This window comes from Carettochelys insculpta, chromosome 16 (assembly GCF_033958435.1).
Source record: "Carettochelys insculpta isolate YL-2023 chromosome 16, ASM3395843v1, whole genome shotgun sequence".
NCBI lineage: Eukaryota > Metazoa > Chordata > Testudines > Carettochelyidae > Carettochelys > Carettochelys insculpta.
In genome coordinates, this window is record NC_134152.1 from 25,821,486 (window position 1) to 25,844,891 (window position 23,406).

Here is a 23,406-nt window from a genome sequence, read left to right on the forward strand (position 1 = left end):
AGTTTGGGCCGAAGAAGGTTTGATGGTCATGCATGTAATAAGATTTACCATATGTACTCAATACTTTCACAGCCAACTGATTGGAACATAAACCACTTGTAACCTAGCAATTCATTCATGCATTATTATGCGATGCTTAGACTTCAGAAATCAATAATAATGAAACATAAAGCAGAGGAAATGGAACTTGAGATTTCCAAGAAGCTTAAGTATTAGCACCCTCAATAAATAAATAAATAAATAAATAAAATGCAAGAAGAGGAAGGAGCCGAAGAATGTAAGATGCTTATGGTGATGTGTAGCTGAAAGGAAAAAATACCAAGCATGTAGAATTATCAAAGCCAATCACATCTAATCTCTTTGCAGCCTTGAGGTAGCAAGTGTCAAGATTTTGAACAGTGATTAAGTGGGAGTGATGATATTTGATTAAGGTTTCCATTACTTGTGCCAGTAGCGTGTTCAGCATATAGGTCCTACCTGATTAGCAAATAGTTCCAGTAGTTTTTATGTTGGTTTTAACCTTTTTCGTTTCCGTTTTTTACCTGTTTCCCTAGGCCTTCCTGTTAACATAAGGGGAGGCTGGTAAAAAGCCCTAAGATAGTGCATTTCATTGAAAACTGAAGAAATAAATACTCAGGTTATCTCTCAAAGAATACTCCAAATCTTTTGCATTACAAGTATTCATTTAAAACCTCCAATTTTGAAACGTTTGCATAGGTAGTGTAATTATAAAAAGCAAAGAGCCAGTAACCCAAGGTGGTAGTTTTAGGGGTAGAACTGCCTTGTAACTACCGCTAACATTCTGTTCTCAATATTTGCCTGGAGTCCTTGTAGTTTAGTTACTTTAAACTTGCGAGTCACTTCCTAAAGCAAACATGCTCACATATAACAATATAAATTTTTGTCATCTGCCACTGTGATTATATCCTTCATAAGCCTGATTCTGAAGTGGCCTCCCATGTTTTGCCACACACACATAAACTTTTCATCTTGAAATTTTGATGGTTCAGCCACTGTCTCCAATAAACATTTGGGAAAGTTGAGATTGATGTGATAAGAGCATGTATGACACATAGAACAGTTTACAAAAATGCGAAAACCACCATTTTCTTTCCTCAATGTTTTGCTCCATTCATAATTCAAACTAGCCTGGGCTAAAATCATCCAGCTTTATTTGCCTATTGATGCTGAATGACAGCTGATTCAGAGGCCTAATTTTTCAGCTCTCCATGTAGAGTATAACTTCCCTTGAAGGCCTAGAGGAGATTACGAGTAAAGTACAACTTGTCAGGAGAATTTGAAAGCTTTTGTAAGACAAATAGGCTGTGTCTACACTAGCCCAAAACTTCGAAATGACCATGAAAATGGCCATTTCGAAGCTTATTAATGAAGTGCTGACATACATATTCAGCACCTCATTTGAATGCCGGCAGCCGCAGCACTTCGAAATTGACGCAGCTCATCCAGACGGGGCTCCTTTTTGAAAGACCCCAGCAACTTCGAAATCCCCTTATTCCTAACAGCAGATAGGAATAAGGGGATTTCGAAGTTGCTGGGGTCCTTTCGAAAAGGAGCCCTATCTGGATGAGCCGCGCGGCGGCAAGCCATGTCAATTTCGAAGTGCCGCAGCTGCTGGCATTCTAATGAGGTGCTGAATATGTATTTCAGCGCTTTATTAGTAAACTTCTAAATGGCCATTTGCATGGCCATTTTGAAGTTTTGGGCTAGTGTAGACATAGCCATAGTGAGACAAATTCTGCTGATATGACTTTGAGTCCAATAAATATCAAACTGCAGCTCATGAGACTTGTACAGGTTGAACCTCTCTAATCCAGCACTCTCTTATCCACCGACTTCCATAATCTGGCATGATTTTGTTAGCTGCACAACCACCCTGTCATGGGTGTGGCCAAATTTCCTATGGTCCCACGAAGTTTGTATACAGTTACCAGTCCTGTCTCTCAATGTTCTAATTTACCGCTAAAGGTCTTTTAAGAGCACTGTAAGCAGTGGAAGTGTTGGTAATGCTACTAGACAATATTGAGCTCCCATGGTCTGGCAAATTCTCTCACTTGGTGCCAGCCAGGTCCCAAGGGTGCCGGACTAGAGAGGTTCAACCTGTATTTTCTAAATGCTGTACTAGTGAGATCTCCTCTGAGGAAGTGAGAATTTGTATGGTGTGTCTGTAAGACATAATAAACCCCACAGGGTATGCTCACCCAGTTTACAATCTTAGCCCAGTACTGATAGGAGCTCTTAGGCAAGTTTGTTCTCAAGGGACGGAGATAGCAAGAAGTGTGCCTAAAACACAAGCCCGGCCTGGGAAACCCTTAAAAGGTTTCCTATTTGTCAGAAATCCCAAAGTAGGCAAGTTTCACCTCCTCTGCTTTCCTTATAAAAGTTTCAGACCCTTTGAGCCTGATTCTCCTGTTCTAACACCAGTCTCAATCAGCAGTAATGCCACTGAAGTCCCAAGCTGGTGTAAACTTACACAGTTCCATTGAGGTCAGTGGAGCTGACCTGCATTAGCTGCTAAGGATCTGGCACAGTGGAGTTATACGGTCCCAGCAAGAGAAGAATCGGGTCATTTGTAATTCATATGAGTGCCTCTGAAATGGCAGTGACACCCCCCAGCACTCTGAGCCCCTGGGGTAGTTTGAGTCTCCAGGGGCACATGACGGACTACAGACCAAAAGGTTACACAGAGAGATGCCACCAGGAAAAACAAAATTGTAGTAATAATAATAATAATAGGAAACCTCAAACCCACACCAAGGAAATAGTCAGGCAAAAGACTTTCATCTAGAGAATTGTGGCTGCAAATATATTGGGGGAAGGAGAAATTGATGAATGTTACAGTTAAACAATAACAATAAAATACTCAAGAGTAAGGAAATCAGAAATTTAGGTTCCTGGCCCAGCTTTAGCTTTCCCCTCATAACCCTGTCTGTCTGCTAGCTCCTGCCCTGTCCCTCCATTTATCATTCTCCAAGTCCTTCCTAGCACAGAGGCCAGAAATCCACTCTCCCTGCCGAAACGCTACAGACAAATTTATTAACTGCTAACCAGCTAGGACCTGCTCCCAAACCCACTGAAGTCAATGGGAGCCTTTGCACTGATGTCAATAGGTTTTGGAGTAGGTCGCCCTAATCTATACGGAATTAAGACTTGTCCCTTCACCAGATCAACCTCTCACTTTCAGATAGAGATTATAACATCTTGTGCCTTGATTGACTGCAGCTGGGTTACACTGCATCAAACTGGAATAATCTGATGGTTTATCAAGCCAATTACTTTCTCAGTTTTTATTGCAATTCTTTTTGGACCTCTGCACTATATGGCTACGTCTACACGTGCCCCAAACTTCGAAATGGCCATGCAAATGGCCATTTCGAAGTTTACTAATGAAGCGCTGAAATGCATATTCAGCGCTTCATTAGCATGCGGGCGGCAGCGGCGCTTCGAAATTGACGAGCCTTGCCGTCGCGCGGCGCGTCCAGACGGGGCTCCTTTTCGAAAGGGCCCCGCCTACTTCGAAGTCCCCTTATTCCCATGAGCTCATTGGAATAAGGGGACTTCGAAGTAGGCGTGGCCCTTTCGAAAAGGAGCCCCGTCTGGACGCGCCGCGCGATGGCAAGGCTCGTCAATTTCGAAGCGCCGCTGCCGCCCGCATGCTAATGAAGCGCTGAATATGCATTTCAGCGCTTCATTAGTAAACTTCGAAATGGCCATTTGCATGGCCATTTCGAAGTTTGGGGCACGTGTAGACACAGCCTATAACTGCTAGTTGGTACTGGAAATGCTACTGATCTGAAGAAGTGGATCTGTCCCACGAAAGCGCATCACCTAATAAATCATTCTGTTAGTCTTTAAAGTGCTCAACAAAAGAAAACATGACTTTGTCTCCAGGTATAGGCGAGACATGTATGTTCTTATTTCTGATTGCAGAAAATACCCTCCATGTGGAGGCTAAAGATCTCTATCTGTACCTGTCCCCCCTACAGATATCCACCATTACCAGCTGGGGAGACACTTGCACTTCACCAAGCCTTAAACTGGTGTGTGACCCTTTAAGGTCCCCAGTGAGCTGGTACAGGCTGCTCTAACTTACACCAGGGCTGAGCCAAGCTGTGGACAGCTTGCCCTACACGCAGCTTTCTGAATGCCTCCTAGCTCCGGGAGAAATGAAGCATATTTTTACAAAAGCCACGCTGAAAGTTAGTATTTCTCCCTCACACATTCACAAATTCCCCCTTTTCTCTGTATGTCATGTTCTCAGCAAACCAGGCACATGTTTCATGAGACAACATTCTCCATAAGGATAACCAGGGAAATGGAAACAGAATGAAGTCAGCATTAGGAAACATTTCAAAATTCCTTACTTTTGAACATTCAAATACTTTCTAAACAAAATGTTCTCCTAATTTCAAATCTGGTTTTCTTTTTAGTAAAGTAAATTGTCAGCCTTAACTGTATCTCAATAGTCATGATAGAATTTAGCAGCAAGCAACACATACTATAACCTTCAAGTCAGTTAGGCAAGATTTTTACCTTATACATTTTATGTTTAAATAGTTTGACCATGCATCCCATATTTGGTGGGACGATCCCATATTTGGGATGCCAAAAAGACGTTCCTACTTATTTTTTAAAAGGTACCAATTGTCCCATATTTAGGCCCTCAGGGGCTGGGGGATGGGGCCAAGCATCTGCAGCTGCCGCTTACCTGGGGCTCAGCGTCAGAAGCGCCCGCAGCTGCCACCTCCCCAAGGCTAGGTGCAGCCAGGAGGAGCCACCCCTCCCCCCATATCTCCCTGTATCATATTTGGGACAGGGAGATATGGTCGCCCTAAATTTAAAGGCTGCTGTAAAGAAAACTACAGCAATTGAAACTCTGAATACAAAATTTTGTATACAACCCAAATCCTGTTTTTGTTCCACACCTTCAGAACAGAAAGGTCCTTAGTGAGGTCAATGGATGCTTTTCCATTTAGTTCAATAGTGGCAGGGTTGGGTCATATTCTTTACTAGAAATAGAAGTTCCCCTCTGGTAAAAGCATGCATACAAAAATAAAAGGGTGACGTACCAGTTTCCTCTTCTCGATAATCTGAATTAGAATTTGATGGTGTACAGGTACATTCCATATGCTCTTCTAACCTCACCAGAACTTCTTTTAATTTTGGCTTTTTTCTAACATATTCCACTTTTGCCACCTAAAAAAGGAACAGTGTTTGTACTTCGATGCATTAATGCCCAAAAGAACGTAAGACAAGTGGTTACAAACGTCTGTAAAAACCACCTCTTTCCTGGTAGAGCATCTCATATGTATTTCACAACACAGCCTTTATAGAATTTCAGCAGTTCCAAACAGACCAGATTTCCCCTCCCCTTGAACCTGATTTCCCATTCATGTGGTTTGAGCCATTCTGTATTTCAGCATTTTTCTAAGCCAACACAACGTTTCACATTCAGATTCAAATCTGTATTTGTTTACTGAATTTACAGATTCTAATTTATTTTCCTCTCTACAACATTTCACCAGAGTTACGTTGAACCACCCATTGTTCATAAAGACTTATCTATGCTACAGGGAACATCAACTCGTTGAGGGTTGATCTTTCAGAGTTCAATTTTGCATGTCTGGTAGTGATGTGTGAAACTGATCTATCTGCAGTTGGCAGTGAACCCCCAAACTCTTTGCTATCGGGAAAAGTAAGGGAAGTCGACAGAAGAAACTCTGACATCAAACCTCCCTCTGGGTGGACGGCCAGGTAGTCAATTGCAGATAAGTTGATTCTAGCTATGCAACTGACATCACTAGAATTGCATATCTGCAATTGACTTACCTGCCTAGTATAGACCAAGCTTAAACCTACAACAAACAGTGAAAACATGGAAAACACCAGTGCTGTTTTGAGAACCTAGACCTCAATGACCTCTCATAAGAGATTCCCTTTCTCTGGCCTATAAGTTTCTTGCAGCAGCTCTGGGCAATCTCCAGGTGAATGAGATCTCACTTATCTTTAAAGGAGAACTAGGAAGAACAGGAAAAGGAGATTAAAAGCTTTTTAGAAGTCTTTGCTTGGACATGTCCTGCCTTCTTGACACTCACTCTCTCCTGTATGTAAATGTTACCTCTTCAGCCAAACTGAGTATGTATTTCCCTAGCATTTGGGTTCCAGGTACATTTCCACCCTAGTCTAGCCTTTACATAGCCATGATGCTTAAATACAGGTTCTAATGCAGTTTGATGAGCTAGCATGGACCACCTCTAGCTCAGGAAGAAAGCTAAGATAAAACAGACAGATTTTACAGATGCTGTTCTAACATGCACTGGTCCTACCCACACTGGCTAGTCCACCCTTCTTAGACTGTGCAACCACCCCGAGATTAAACCTGAGTGAAACCAATACAGGTAGGGCCTTGTGCCGAGGGACAAACCATACCCAAAGGGGAATCTAGCTGGTTTGCTTTGCAGCACTGCTCAGTACTGTTGCAACATCCAAAATGTGCCTCCCAACTGACAGGAAGGGGCTGTAATTGCAGTCTGTCAGGCAGAGCAATGAAACTCAACAGAGTGGATACTGTATTGTTTTATGCAAATTAGAGAGAGACAGACTGGGTCTCCGATCCCTTGCACAGCTCGGATGATTGACACAAATCTGTGTATCACTGAAATAGACAGGGTTGTTAAAAAATGATCAGTGTGCACAATTTTTACTAGACCTTTTTGCTAACTGTGTACAGATTTGTACGTTGGGTTTTTAATGCTCCCTAGTCTTAGCACTGAAAGTACTTTGATCCTCTGTGCTTCCAAAAATCGCAAGTCATTCTCATAATACGAAGGCAATGAGTGGGGAGAAGGGAGAAATTATACTTCCCAGCTGTCAGAATCCATCCTTTGGCTTTCTGGATGTTCATGACCAGTGAAATGGTGGGCCCCATTTAAATCAGTGGGACATTTGCCATTGGCTTCAAGAAAGCTAAGATTTCAAACTTATATTTCAGTCACTGCTCCCTTTGTCAACAAGAGCTGGAGCCTATTTTCATTTACCCAGCAAACAGTGCTGCACAGACAGATGCTATAGTTAAAATGTCAACATGAAAGACATTTTCTGAGGATGTCAGATTTCCATACAAGAAGATTTAGAGCTGGCTCTAACATGTCAGAAAGCTTTGCTGAGAGGTCACCTATGGGTCACTACAATGTGTTTCAGGCTCTTCTATCGCAGTATAACTCCAGCAAGGCTTATGCAAAGATTTGAAAATGAATGGTACATCTGAATCATCCATCACTAATTGTTAAACAGCCATTAAGACCCCTCTGACCACAGACACAGAAAGAGACCCAGTAATTATGGCAATGCTTTGATATCTGCTATGCTGACGCCAATTGCTGGAATAAACCAGCATCATCAAAAATTACTTGCAGCTAAAGCAGTCATCTAATTTTATTTCAGGCTGGGGTCAGCAACCTTTCCTGGGCGGAGTGCCGAAATTTGACCTTTTGACCTCTATGTACAGTCAGAGAGCTGGTGATAATTTTTAAAGTCACTAATAGTCCTACTAGCAGCAGCTTCATTAATAAATTAAAACAGAGCTTTACCGTGTAGGTGGTGGTTGGTAGCATTAGCTGGTCTTTTGTTAATCCACAGGTGGCCTGGCTTTGAGCAAGCTCCCTGCTGCTGGGGGAGAGGCAGGATGGGGCTGAACTCCCACCTCATGGGCCACTCTAGGCACCAGTGCCAGGGATTGCTGACCCCTGTTTTAGGCCATTGGTACTTTTTTCCAAATTGCAACACCTATATATATATGCTTTCCACTACCTACTTTGCACTACACACATTGGAAGATGTGGGAGGTACCTACAGACTTGATGATGATAACCTACTTCACACTGACCCATTAAGAACTATAAGTTTTAATGGCATGTACTGTAAGTTAAAACAAACCAAAAACAAAAAAAAGCAGCCCACGGCTCCTCTTTCTCCTTCAGGCAATATAAGTTAAGACTGATGATTTATATATTAAATTTCTCCAGTTAAAGCAACATCAGCTACAATTAAATTCCTAAATTTGTGCTGTCTCATAACACCTGCTGCCACCCTGGGAGTCTATAATTAATGCTACGCTAACACATTAGGTTCTGAGCCTCATCCTCAGCCGATGTAAAATGCCACAGCTATGCTGACATCAGAGGATCTGACTCTAGGTTAGCAATTTTTTTTTAATATTTTTATCTTTTTCCCCTGTTTTGTTGCTCAAAAGAGAAGGACAACCACACACTATTTTTTATTATGTACAGCTTTGAAATGGTCAGTGTTCAGCAATGTTCCCTGTAAGCTGTGCGCACGGGCGGCCACCCAGGAGAGATTCCGGTGGTGCCCAGCTGATTAGCTGCCATCTGTAGCCAACAGCATGTGTTTCTGCTGGTGGTGCACAAGCACACATGCCTTGATGCACATAACAAAATTTATTCTGCACATGGAGAGGAAATAATCAAAGAAACATTGATCTTGAGCAGAGCCCTCATTTCAACATGAGCTTCTATCACCTTTCTCTAGTGCAACGAAAACAAGATGCTTCAACAACACAGCCCATGGAAACTATTACTTACAAAAGCTATAGGAGAGAGAACTTCCGCGTGTGTATTTTTCAAATCTCCTCCTAATATTACCTTTATGTAATTGACCATAATATGTAGGTTAGGGTCCATGTTTTGCATCTCAGTGGTCTCTTCTCCACATTCCTATTGTGCGTGGAGGGGAAGTAGGGAGGGAGTGTAGGGGAGAGTTAGGTTGCTCAAATTAAAAAATCTGGTCTGGTGGGAACACTTGATGGTATCCTCAGCCCCAAGGGGAAGGCAATGTTTCACACTGTTTAACAGTGATGCATAAAGAATGGCAAGGTGTTTTCCAAAGCAGGCTGCAATACAGAGTCTCAAGGAACTCAGGGAGTCAAAGCAGAGGGAAAAGGGAGGACTCTGGGCTTGAGAACCCCAGTAGCATAACAACAAACTAAATTCTGCACAAGAATTTACAAGACAACTCTCAACATGGAAGGTGACCTGCACTGCAATACTCAGTAACAAAAAAACCCCTTGGATGGTCCCTGTTTAACATGCCGAGCATGAAATAAAATCCTGAATTAGGACACTTCTCAGGAACGAAATGACCAACAGAGGCAACAGTTTGTTCTAGTGTAGAAGTGAATTAGCAACAGCATGATGGAATGAAGCTCCATCAACATGGGCAATTCGAAAAATTGCAACTGAGGGTTAAGTTAAAGACAGGAGATGCTGGGTTTTAACTAGACCTAAAGAAGCCAGCTGGAGTCAAGCCGCAGCTAAGACAAGGTGCATTTGCCTATAACAAGTAAAAAAATTAACATACAATTGGTTGTGGCCACACTTGGCCAAAACAGCTGCTCGGAATAAGGGGATTTCGACGTCTGCGGGTCCCTTTTAAAAAGGACCCACACGTAGATGTGCCATGCACATGCAAAACATGGCACTTTCGAAGTGCCACGGCTGGCAGCATGCTAATGAGATGCTGAATATTCAGTTCAGTGCCTCATTAGTTTTGGCCACGTTTTGGCCACAGCCAATTGTGTTTTATGGAATCAAATTATTACAATGCTGCCTGTTCAAGAGTTTGCAATTGCTTGTTAGGGGAAGTTGAACGTCAATTACTGCCAAGGTCCCATTTCAACACAGAACAAGAGAATACTGAAAGATATAGTCCCTGAGAGCCACTGCAAATTGTATGATTCTGCAAGGCATGATGGGAAGAAGCATCAGAGAATATAAGGAGCAGCTTTCCCTCAGAAGAGAAGAAACCCAGAAGAGATCAGACCTTAGGTGTGGCTCTTCTTCACCAAGAGAGTAGAGTAAACAGCCTGGAAGAGGTTTTGGCAAGGACCTAGGCAAAGGCCTAGTGAAAGAAACCCCATACTGATACAGCACATGAAAGAAAAATCAATAATGGTTGGTGCTTGAGGTCTGATTTTGGTTCCGTGATTAGGATCTCAGACTGGCACTTCCAGAAAAAGCCAAAGGTCCCTCTTCCAGTCCCCTCATGAGGGGACAGCCTGGCCCATGCTGTTTCCCACAGCTCCCATGGCCTCCTGGAGCTACAGGGCTCCATGCCTATGGATGCTGAGGTAAACAAACCATCTCATGGCCTGCCAGTAGCTAACCCTGATGAACCCCTCCCCTACATCAAAGGGCAGAGTGCTGGACCAAAGAAGAACCATGTAGCCATGAGAAAAGTGAGAACAGAGGATCTGATTAATTTTGCCTCAGGGGAAAGTCTGCTGAACTTGGACTTATGTGGGAGAGGAGGTCTTCTGCTTAGGCTGGAAGCACTACACCTACCTCAGAGAGAAACCGTAGATGGACGCTGGCAGAGAAACTGAAAAGATATAATAAGCCCACTACACGCCTCAAGAAATGCTTTGTTACAGGTGGATTCTTGCTACTTAGATGTCCCCTAAGTCCTACAGCTACGTCTACACTCGGGGAAAACTTCGAAATGGCCGTACTAATGGCCAAATCGGACAATACTAACGAGGCATTGAAATGAATATTCAGTGTCTCATTACCATGCTACCAGCTATGGCACTTCAAAAGTGCTGCGTTTCACTCACACGTGTCTCATCTACACAGGGGTCCTTTTTGAATGGACTCTGCAAATGTCATAATCAGCTGATAGGAATAAGGGAATTTCAACGTTTGCAGGGTCCTTTCGAAAAGGACTCTGTAGACGAGCCACGCACGAGCGAAACGCAGCACTTTTGAAGTGCTGCAGCCGGTAGCATGCTAATGAGGTGCTGAATATTCATTTCAGCACCTCATTAGTATTCTCCAATTTGACCATTAGCATGGCGATTTCAAAGTCTTCCCCTAGTGTAGACGTAGCCTAGATGTGTGCCCTCATGGACAGGCTACGCATAAGTGGTCCTGAAAGCCCTTCTGGGAGAGGAACCACTACAGTTCCAATGCACAGTGTAGAGAAGGCTGGAGAGGGGAGCCATGCAGGCTCTTTGGTTGTACAGTGTTTCAGGGACTTACCAGCCACTGACCCCTGCATGTGATGGGGGATACAAAAACTGTAGAGGCTATTGTCACAGTTATGCAGGTAACTGCCCCTCTGTTTCCTTTCTGGTCTCGTTGAGTGTACCGGCTCTACACTATATTAGTTCTCATACTGCACTCCATGCCATGATATCTGAACACGTTCTGGTAGCGTGCCAAGCAACAGCTCTCTCCCATACATCTCAGTCTTCAGACCTCAACCCAGCATGGAGTTGGATCCTGCACTTCTCTCTCTCTGGGATCAGGCCTTGGCTCCACAGCACTCTGGGGATCAAACCATCCTTACCCAGCAGGTCTAACGGAGTGTGGGTATCTGTGGGTTTTTCCCTTCAGGAGTCTGATTAGTCACAGCCAGGGATCAGACTGTCTTCTTATAACCAAAGTTTTGCTTATTTTAACAGAAGGCATTTTAACAGAGAATTTTAAAACAAGCCACAATCTATCTGCTTGTTTTTTCTTACCTAAAGGCTTAGGATGGTAACCAAAGCAGATTCCCCCCGCCATCGTCCCCCATCTTCAGACCCCTCCCTCAAGTCCCTGCGTCTCAGTCTGATTCTCCCAAACAACTACCCCTTTTTCACAAGAAAGTGCTCCTCTTCAAACGAGAGCGAGTTCTTTTGATCTCTTGTGTATCTGCCCTGGCACTGGCTCTGTACAACCCTCAAGTGTTTGTTTGCCGAGCAGTGGCACATTCTGCCCTTCTCTTTCCTTTCCTACTCAGTTTTTGCCCCCAACAGCTCCTACTGAATTGCACCAGCACAGTCAGACGGTAAGCATTGCCATTAACCAGGTCAACGTGCAGCATTCATACATTAATGCGCAGCACCTCCAGGTCCATCACAGCGACTACAGCTGAAGTAGTGGTTAAGGATTGTGAATGGAGCTCCACAGACTGGTAAGAAAGGCTGCTCCCTGCTGTTCCTGCAGAGCTCCCTGCTGTCCCAGCTCAGCTACTCAGAACTGGCATTGGGAACAGGACTTGCCCCATAATATTCACATCACCTGTCTTGGCTGAGAACACACCAGCAGAACTGCTGAATGGCAAGAATCTTTTTTTTTTCCCTGACTGCTGTTGGGCTGACCTGGTTAAGTAAACGTCAGGAAATGCCAAACAAAGGGATATTCCAGGTCCTTGGGTTGCTTAAATACTTCATCTACCTGACATATTTCTGGAACTAATATAAAACCAATGGAACTCTAAGCATTACAAATTAACTTTCGTAGCAGCAACAGGCACAGTTAGAGAAAAATCTTCCGCAAGTGACATAAAAAAAAAATCACACCCTACCAGCTGGCACTAGGGAGCAGTGGATTCTTTGCCATGTGCTAAGAACAGAGGAATTCCCAAAGTCAAAATTCAGCAGGACCAAGCAATTTGCTTTTGTACCATGATTCAGACTTTGTAGTAGCCTGGTCAGAAAAGATACTTAAGAGGTTCAATAAAAGAAGCAGCAAATAATTCACATCTGGTCCAATTACTGGATCCTTGAGTACGTTAGCATAAAAATGCCAGAAACGGAACTTCTGCTGATAAGCACCTGAGAGTCAACAAGGGAGATGGACTTTAAAACAGGTATTTCATTGCAAACAGATGCTCTTCCATTCTAGAGATGAACAGATTGTTTAAAACACCCCCCTGCCAGGAAAAGGAGACACAGCTGACCTAGGGGGTTTCTGTGTTGCTATGCAGTAGCCCTACTTCTCAGACCCTGCTTTTTGTTGATGGCTCAGGGAGAGAAGAGATACCATAGCACCAGATAGCTTTTTCTCAGGCTAAGAATAAAAGCATTATGCTGTGACTATTAAAACCATGGGCTGCATTTAGAGATAGGGAGATTTCAGAGGCGCTTGAAGGGCAAAGGGAGCCCCAAAGGGAGCATATGCTGAGTGTGAGCTCCATCTCCTTTTGAAGGGGTGCATCCTGGCTGTATTAATGCCAGGCCAGGTCTCCTGGCTCATATGGAAATGGAGAAAGGTGAAAGCACCCCCATCCCTTTGTAGGAGGTTGGTGCCACCAGCAGTGCTGTCCCAGGGCAATGCTTTGCTCCTCAGCCCAGGCAGCCTGCTGCAGCTCCCTGCCTGGTGTCCATGGGATCTAATGCAAAGCCTTAGGATCAAGCCCAAGGAGAGGAATGGGCCCTGACGTCTGTGTTACCTTCAATGCACCTGCATTAAGCCCTAACAGGGTGATAAATGATAACTTTGTCCACAAGGGCATAAAGAAACTTCCTTTGCTTTGGACTATGAGATAACACATCTGCAAACCCTCTCCCTGACCTTTCCGAGTGGACATTTTTGCAGCGTGACTAGGTTTGCTATGATCTCACCACCTTGTCAATGAAAGGGGAGGGAAGGAAGCCCTTTGAGTTCTAATCAAAAGAGCATTTTTATCCAGCCTGACATCATGGAAAAAAACAAAAGCGCTCTCAATGGCATTCCAGGAATAACCGAGCCAGGCCCCCAAACCAACTCCTACCTTTCCTGGGACCCTTGTGTGGGGCTTTGCTAGAGAGTGGCATGCATGCACACTGAACTCTAAATACAGGATTTCCAACAATTAGCTGTATCAAAGCCTAGAGAGAGAGGCCAACTCCGGAGGAAACAAATACAGATTCTGTTCAGAGCTTTCTGATGTGACTGGAGGGTCAACGGGCCTCCACCACAATGAGCATCCTGTTTCTGTTTGACCTCTTGTCCTTCTTGCTACTTGGCTGCTGTTTGGAGCAGGGGGACTAGCCTTGGAATTTTCTGAAGAACTGGCCAATGGGTACATCGATATCACTGGTGTCAATTCATTAAGACAGCCACCAAAATCACTTTGCTCAGTGGGGCTACTTTTAACTAATGCAATGAATGTAATCTTGAAGGCTGCACCACTGAGCTGTGTGAGACAGAGACAGATTCCTGGGTGCAGTAATGGGGCAGCAGGGGTAGGAGGGTGACAACCCCAATGCTAACATACGTAAAGCTGCTGCTGAAGTTTTAAACTCTATCACTGGCTGGAGCTCCTGAATACATCTTATGACAGTGGGTGATCGCTGTGGCAGACTCCCACTCCCACAGCACTCTGTTCCTGCCCCCTATAGTTCAGTGGGAGCTGGAAGGGTGGAAATGCAAAGCTGGGTTGTGATACAAATACATCAGCAGGGAATTATCATCAGCCAGGGGAATCTCTGTTTGGCAGTTGCAGCTTGGTTTTTCACCTCTTTGCACCCTGTTACCATATTAACTATAGAACCTAGCCAACAGAACTCAATGGGCACAACAAAGATTATAGCGTTGCACTCATCAATGACATTATGGTTACAGGTCAAGGGGCACTTTTTTTCCAAGCCTCTGTTTTAAATGGCTTACACTTTGGGGCACAGACTTCTCCACTTAGTTCTGACCCATCAGTTAATTGAGTTATCCCTGATTTTTTTCTCTCCTTTTTAATTAAATTTGCAAAGTGTATCAAGATCCACAAATGAATGGTGCCACATAAGTGTAAAGTATAATTAATTTTGGAAAGTCTGAACGAATCTGTTTAGATGTTTTCCAGCTTATCCGAGTGTGAAAATGTTCCTCGCCCATTAGAAACCCTCTGCTTAGGCACTTTTTGTGAGTTCAGATAATTCATAACTGGGTGGGATGTCACACGTTGTACTTGGGAATGTGCTGTGACCAAATAAATGTGTTAGTAGCACCTCTTATCATGACTCAGTAAATGGCTGTTGTACTCATTATATCCTACCAGCTAAGTCCATAGTTAGTTTTTTAAAAAAGGAATTTTGACTGTAGAATTTGTAGTGGGGTCCAGAGGTTAATGACATGTAATTCTGATCCTACTCATGCCATGCTGATGCAATTTCATTGACTTCAGCAGAGTTACTGCTGAATTGCACTAATATAAACGAGAGCAAAATACAAGAAATACTATTCACTTCATGCAATATTTACTGGAAGCCTGTGGCAGAGAGAAATGGATTTTGCCTAATGAGTAAATACAGCATGAAGCCCTGAGCCTCTTATCCCCAGGGATACAATAATGTGGATGACATTTTTTTTTCAGATCAAAAGTGTTATATTATCAACATAAAAGCTCAAATTAGGCTGCATAATATTTAATTAAAGAAACAGACTGCAAAATCCACTGCCCAGAATTACAATGCCCGCTGAGTCATTCTATCTTTTAAAATCAAGATTGGTTCTGGGAGAGCTTGTGGGAAATACTCTTTTTTTAAAAGGAAAATGAAAAGAATGTAAGAAAATCAAACCTCAAAATAACATTTTCTACTAATCTTGTTTAAAGGCATCTACTTGCTTGCAGGAGAACAAGATAGCTGAGTAACTTTGCAAGGCAAGAGTGGGAAAGGTGGATTCTCAACAGAACACACACCAGAATACCTGAAGCTCCCAAACTCTTACAGTAATGTCCCTACAAATCATAATTCACTCACCTTGACACTTCTGTGATGTATCCGTGATGGCTGGCATTTCACACTGCTCGTGTTGCAACAGCCAGTGCACCGTTTCACCTCCACACATGGTGGCCATATCAGGAAATTTGCAGATGTGGGATCGATCTGACTCCGAGGTATCTCGTATATAACAGTTCTTGTTTTGCAGAGAGCAGGAATGGCCTCCTCTGCAAACAGAAGAACCCACACTTCCAGGTGAACAGCTGTTCTCGCTTTAGAGCACACATGCTTAAGCTACCACGTGCTTAAGAAAGTGATTCCCACCCAGGCTTTTGAAACAGATGCTCCATGCTCTTATTGCTGATGCTAATGATTAACCTTTGTGCTGGGCTTGGATAGGCTGCTACTACTTGCCTCCCATTCAATGGAGCATGCTGCCCCAGCATGAAGTCTGAAGTGCTCCTAACACCCTGATGGCAAGAAGAGGGCTTTCCACCCCTCAAGTTCCAATGTAACTCAGTAGCCTGCACAAATAAATGGAGGGCACAGACTGTCTGATGTGTGACAGCAGACAGAGACACTGTCTGAAACTCTCATTGTCATAATAGCTCCGAGTAAGACAGCTAGATAGGGACTGGTTCTGAACCACAGAAATCAGAGGTAGCTTGCATATTTTACAGGATAAGGGCCATAATGTGCCTCTACATATATTTCATGCATAAGAAGCGCATTTAATAAACTGCACACCATTTGCTTCTATGATTTCTACCATCCCTTTGTTTCCAACACAACTTTCTCCAACTTTCAGTTCTGCAGTGGTCTGAACACTAAGCTATCATACACATGGCAGACATCCTTATTTCTGAATGAAGCCGGTGAAATTATGCATGGCTTGATTTTTGAACAAAGTAAAACCATGAGAATACCATGACCAAAGAGACTATAAAATATGTTCAGATGAGCAATTATTCTACCAGGGTCTCAATCTACAGCCACTTCCTGGTGCTGGAAGACCAGTTGACAAAGATTTCAGGCATGTAAGAGTTAGCTGTATAATGTTTGCTGTGCAATAAAGCAAAGTTGTGGGATATTGCTAGGTGACAGCTTAGTCATCGTTCATTAAGCTGGCGTATGAACATTCCAAGATCTGCAAACCTCAGATATTTTGCAGCCTGTGGTGATAAGTTGCAGTGGGAGTGATTTAGGTTGGATATTAGGAAAAACTCTTTCACCAGGAGGTTGGGAAAGCACTGGGATAGGTTACCTAGAGAGGTGATGGAATCTCCATCTCTCCATCTCTACAGGTTTTTAAATGATGGCCTGACAAAGTCCTGGATTGGTTGGTGCTGCTTTAGGCAGGGGGCTGGACTGGATGACCTTCTGAGGTGTCTTCCAGCCCTAGGATTCTATGACGACTCAGACATGACATTCTTGATCCAAGCCCAGATGGGCTGGCAAAAAATGTTTTATCTCTGTAATAGCAACTCCAAGGGGGAAATTTGAATGGTGAGAAATTATTTGGAGGGCATCTTATTTTTTGCCTTCCTATTAGAAGCTAGGCTGCTGGGATGGGATAAAGATAGGACACTCTTCGGTACAGTCAATGGAAGTATAAAAAGAAGAAAATGTGTTCTGATTCAAACCCATAATCTGAAAGCTTAGAATCACATTGGCTTTGGTTTAGTTTGGCAAAGGTTCCATTTTGAAGGGCAAACCTCCAGAGGGAGCTTACGAACAATTCTATGGGATAGGTAAGTACCACATAAAAGGATGCTTCTCTCTCTCTTTCACACACACACACACATACACATGCTAAACTCCCGCACACACCTCAGAAGACAAATTTTGCCACCACAAGTGCCATGTGAACAATGCATTGTCATTGGGGGTGGAAGTATTTTTTCAACAAAGGGGCCAATAAACAGTAGCTACGCTGCCCGACTTTTAGTGACATGGCTATGTTGACAAGGCTGTGCCGCTAAAGGGGGTGGCCCAAATTGGAGCCATTCGGCACTTTGCAGAATAAGGCACCAAATACAGTAGGTGGTGTTAAAAGCTTTGCTCTCTAGAGGCATTCAGTGTGATGAGTGTGCAGTTGCCAAGTCACACTGTGTGCAAATCTGTGCTGGCCACGTGCTCTGCTATACATTTCATGGAATCTTAGCCTAAAGTTAAAACATGCTGATGAGGAATTACTCACAGCCGATAACAATATGTATGTTTTCCAAACGTAAGTCCAAAGATAAATCAGTAAGTTTTAATCCTTTGTAACAAGTGTTGTTGCAGAAAAATGCCATTTGGAAGTCAATTAACATCTATTTCTTTTTACACACAGGCTTTTGTTTGAAGCCATTATTAATACTTATTAGAAAAATGCCTTGTAAACATGCCTGATCCCTTGTATGATGAAAGGAATTAATGTCAGAGCATTTCAGTCTCACTCTCAATTTTTAGATAAAATTATTTTGAATTAGACAGTCAAGCTGTTTCTTTTTCTAGAGCTTCTGCACCAAAAACTCTACCAACTGTTGATGTATTTTTTAAGTAAATTGCAATAATTTTCCCCCAACCCTACAACTATCCATTGAGTATCGCCAAATTTTCTAATGAAGGTCTCCCTTTTAACATGCTGCAACAAGGAAATGAATGTCAAGAATTTATTCATGCCTGTCTCTTGTGGATAGATTACCCAGCAGAAGGGGACTGATGCAACAACTGACTGGAAAAGTGACACACTCAAAGGAAAATACCATTTTACTTTCTACTCTTTATTTCGCACAATGCAGCGTCTTGCATGACTAATCAAAGGAACCCCCATGATTTTGTCCTTTAAGCAAAAATAGCTTGTTGTTTCTTACCAATGCTCCTTTTTCTGCGAATGGGTACAGGGAGATTCTCTTGAACATGTTTAGAAGAATGAATATTATGAGATCTCACGTGTGTTTCTGAAACTTCGTCATATCCTAAAGCAGAAAACACAATATCAGACCTTAGCTGTGTCATAAGCACAACAGTTACTTTAATTCCTCACCATTAGCATATGACAATATGCACAAGCCACACTTATAGGATCAAATCCTGCCTTTTTATAAAATCCTGTGAGACTCCTGTGAATAACACTGGGGGGGTGCACAAGGGCAGAATTTAATACAGAATTTCTCACACAAGCATATGCATTTTAACTCTTTATTATCCGTTTAATGGAAATATGCAGAAATTCCATACTCATTTTAATTCCATTTCATTTTTCCTGTGAAAAGCACAGTAAACTTCCTAAATGACTCCAAAGACCAGAAATTAGAATAATACTATTTCACAATGCTGATACTCAGATTGCAGTTCTCTCCTGAGAAGTTCAAAGCGCTCTGGTTGAGTCTACAACTCAAAATATAGTGTTGTAATAATAACGCTGTTCTGATAAACGTTTTCATGTCTGGCTAACTCAAGGACAAGCAAGCACTAGTTTGGGTACCCTTTTGGTCTCTCTGCAGCAGAACAAATCCCATGTGAGGTCCCCTAACCTTTGAAGGGGCATCTGAAGCTGCTGCAGACTCTGGGATTCCATCCAGGCTTGTCTTGTTCCCTAAATAAGCCTACCACATGGGTTAAAGGGCCATGAGAAAAAGCAAAGATGGAAAACTTGGCATTTCATTTATCATATAAAACAGCAAAACAACCACTTCACTATTCGGCAAAGTGAAGCTGTCCCAGGTCACGTCACACACAGTGGGTTTAGGAAGGTTATGAGCACATACTTATTGCGTAGTTGGTATAAATAATATGAAGACTGAAATGTGGCTAAATTCCAACACATCTCCTATGTGTGGTAATCTGCTATTGGAATGCCATCTGTGACATAATGGAATGTTTTATAGGTTTCATCGATGCCTTCAAGGAGAACTGGAATTAAGCATAAAAAATGCAAGTGGGTGGCATACAAAAAATCAATTACACTCTCTGCTTGCTAACAGCGTGTAACGGTCTCCTGTGTTCTATAGCTTTGCACACCTTCTAAACTCTGCAGTCCTTTCTGCTTGCAGTACATTTATATGCATGTTTTGTTATGTATCCAGACTGTAGTGGAACCTGTTTTACACTCAGCTATGTTAACAGTATGGATCACTCATGGGTGCTCTATAAATAAATCAACTTCTTCCCCCTTCACACACACACACACACACACACACAAGGAATCACATCCAACCGAGCATGCGGCTGTAAAATAATTGCATGCCTCGGGTGCATAGTGAGACACAAAGACAGAGGCCAGGTGCCTTCAGCACCCTGGAAGGAACCACATGCCCTCGAGTGTGTAATTCCTCTTTTTAAAATGGTATCATCTAATAAGTAAAAAAAAGCAGACTAAGTAGGCTATGCAATTGTAGCCTCCAGCAAAATCTTCCACACATCTGTTGGCTAATCCTGCCAACTTCCTAAAACAGTGGGACTGATCCTGCAGAGCTGATGTAAATCAGCAGAGCCCCTTTTCAACCCTATCTATCTACGTACTTATGTGGCCTTCACACGAGTGCCTCAACACCTTGTGATCACTAATGGTTTTTAGCCTCACAAAACCCTTGTAGGGTAAAGAAATATTGCTCCCATTTGACAGATAGGAAACTGAGACACTGGTTGGATTAAGTAATATATCCAAGCTCATCCAGATAATAAATAACTAAGCTGGAAACTGAAACCAAGTTTTCAAAGGCCCATTGAGTTGCCAATAGCCTTCCTTCAATCTTTACGTCAGGGAAGCTATGCTGACTGATACTAGCCGAGCATCTGGCCCATCTCTTTTATTCAATGGGATGTGTGAGTATTTACCACATCACAGGACCAAACCCTTAACAATCTCCCATATGGCCAAGTCAGCACTGGCTGCCCCTCTCTCCTTGATGCAAAAAACTATAAGTCATAAGTCAGCTGCATGAATTTTGCTTAGCACCAGGCCCGCCAACGGACATGGGGGGGGGGGCAAAGGGGGCAGTTGCCCAGGTGCCCAGCATTTAAAAGGTGCCCAGAGCTCTGGGTACAGCCACTGCTACTTTGGTTGTAGAGGCAGCTGGCGCTCTGAGTCCTTTGAAGTACCACAGCAGCGCTGTTCCCCACTTTGCACACTCTGGGAAGAGGGGAGCCAGCGCTGCAGTTCAAGCAGTGCTAAGGGCTGCCTTCCCTTGAAGGCCCCACCCCTTATGCCTTTGGCCCCATCTCTTACGGAACACAGAGCTGGGCCCCCCTTCCACCTTGCCCCAGGGCCAGAAGCGGCTCAGCTCCAAAGCCTCAGCTGTACAGGCTGCAAAGCAATTCTGCTGGCCTGCCAGCAGTGTTTAAAAAGTAAAGACTATCTGTAAATCTGACACTCCCGAGCCTAGCCTCCTACTGGTAGCCGCCATCTTGCTTAAAAGAGAACTGGCTGTGACGCCAGCAGTATACAGCAGGTCTGAGGGTCAGCTCTCAATCATCTGTCCCTTCCCAGTCTGATACTACACCTCATTATAATACTTTACTTTCTCCATCTTACCTGATTCATCATCTCATCAACTAACCACTAGATTAAACCATGAGTTTATAAGACAACTCAGATCCATGTATCCTATGTCTGCCATCAGGTTATAAGCAAACTGACATGCTGAGGGGCTGTGCTCATTATACGGCAAGTTGCAAGGGGCTGAAGGCCCTTCTACTTTGCTGTACCATGATACATCACTGTAAAATGCAGTTATTTCATAACCATGCACCCAGCTGGTTACAAATCCAGTGAGGAGGAAAAAAAAAAACAGTACAGCTACCCAACTGCTATCACAGCAGATCGTTGAACAGGTTCCAGTGAAATCTAAACGCATTCTGCAACATGCATACAAAACACTATTTTCACTCAACCCCTGGTTTAATTTTCTAAGCAGAATAGTGGTTATTATAGGGTAATTGTGTTCAAATGCTGAGTTGTCCTACATTATATGCCTCTTGGCACCTGGGCCTGCAAAGGTCCTTAAGCTCCTCCCGCTTTCCACTTAAATCAGTGAAAGAGGAATTTTTGCCATTTTAATAGTTAGGACCATGCTGTTTCAGCAGTCCGGAACAGACTTCTCCTGTTGGCTCCTGAAGCATGGAAATAAACTCACAAGTTGACAAAGGATCTCCTGAACTAATGGCATCAGAAATTACATTAATTTTCCCACAAGACAGAACTGATCAAGCAAATGAAGTGTCACAGAAACACATCGTTTCCTCAAATTCCCTATGAAGTCACTGGGTGCTAAGCACCTTGAAGGATCAGGGCCAAAGTGCAGAGAGTTGAGAAATGTGAATAAAAGAAAAAATGACTCCCAGTGTATCAATGTTGAAGAGAACTGGTCACTAAGTCAACTTTGAAGATGCTAGCCTGGGCCAGATGAATGCAACTCTCTTTTAAAATGGGGTAGTTCATTTAGTCAAATAAATGTTTTCATGGCAGCAGATCAAGCAATTTCTCTTTAATTTTTTATGCATTGATGCACTGACAACATTTTGATGATGGCTAGAAAAACTCTAGCAATTAGCTATGGTCAGTCTCTTAATGTAGCTGAAACTGTTCTTTTTGTCAGACTGGCATTTTTCCACTATGTCACGGAATAGCTAATACATAAATCTTAGCATTCCTATGACATTCTGCCAATAATGTGATTACGCACTCTCTATATAAGCATGGGAAAAAGGCCCTAAAACTCAGACAACTGTTGTATACTTACATATTTGTATTGTGTTCTCCTTTTTATATGTAATTTTTGTGCATAAAGTACAGTTCCAAATGGTGTGCTCACTTGTATTCTGCTAAGTAAGAATCATCTCAATGTGTGTACAAAAAACAGAGGCCCAAAATTCCTGGTATCATCATCAGCTTATGAAATTCTCATTGTCTCTCTTTCAGGAATTCAGTACAAAATGTAATAACAAATACAATCTCTCTTATAAATCAATCTCTCTCAAATACAATCAGTCATACTCCCAAAAAGCCCTAGGCAAAAACAAACTGCTTGATCATATTTCTATCTGGTGTAAAATAAGCCCTTGTGACGTCCAAACTCAGCGATCGGCCTTATGTTTCAAACTTTGACCTCCTTAAAGAAATTAACATAGCAACATGAAAGATGCATTTTTCGTTAGAGGGTTGTACTTTACTAACTAAAAAGAATATAGCATTATAGGACTTAAGCTTTCCAGAGCCAAGTTCCCCACATCATGTCTGTGGAAGGGGAAAACACAGAAAAATAGATGTGTCTCAAAAGCCTGCCTCCTTCAGTTTCCAGCTGACTTAACAGAAGATATTATCTGCATCCTTGGCCATTTTTATACAGGGACTTGGTCCAAAGACTACCTAAGTCAACAAGAGATTTCAATGAATCTTTGTGATTTTATGAACCAACATAATACCAATTTTCTGTGTTTGTGTTATTTTCAAATAGGCCATTAGAATTTAGCATTGGAATAGCACTAGAATTTCCTGGTTGACACTCTTACACCATCTTCCCCTAGCACAGGGAAATTATTGTTTCCTCTCTGGAGAGATTCTCCTCAGGCCACAAGATGGGATGAGGCAGGAGGCGAATCTAATAGATGATGAAGTGAACTCTACCACCCACAGGACAGAAGGGAGAAGATAGTGTGTGAATGGTAAGAACCAAAATCAATCACACTGCCAGCTATATAGATTCTACAAGGAAAGTAAAGGAAATGCCTCTGGTTTTGGTGATTACTCTCTTACCTGTTAGCAGGAAAATTGTGGGCCTTGAGATTTATTTTCTGGGCTCATGCATGCTTTATATTTTAAGTAGTTAAGGTTTGATTCTGCTGATAGTGGAACTCAATAGATTTATATCAGTGTAACTTTCGTAAGGGCTTGTTTCTGGCATCCTTACAGAAACCAAACTCCT

The 23,406-nt window shown here is 42.8% G+C and overlaps 1 protein-coding gene across 5 annotated transcripts in view; it reads right to left on the reverse strand.

The window, feature by feature from the left end:
• The window catches only part of PDGFA (platelet derived growth factor subunit A), a 48,791-nt gene that overhangs the window by 20,581 nt on the left and 4,804 nt on the right, over positions 1-23,406 (reverse strand). For 2 of the 5 annotated variants that reach the window (XR_012647686.1, XM_075010193.1), the window contains exons 3-6: positions 18,355-18,459; positions 15,536-15,723; positions 5,088-5,214; positions 478-560 (exon numbers count right to left, since the gene is read on the reverse strand). Coding sequence is in view for 3 of the 5 variants with exons in the window: in XM_075010193.1 (XP_074866294.1) it covers positions 505-560; positions 5,088-5,214; positions 15,536-15,723; positions 18,355-18,459 (476 nt within the window). In the remaining 2 variants the exon portion in view is untranslated. Of the gene's footprint in view, positions 1-477; positions 561-5,083; positions 5,215-15,535; positions 15,724-18,354; positions 18,460-23,406 lie in introns of all 5 variants that reach the window. The other 3 variants (XR_012647687.1, XM_075010194.1, XM_075010195.1) reach the window with 2 other exon arrangements.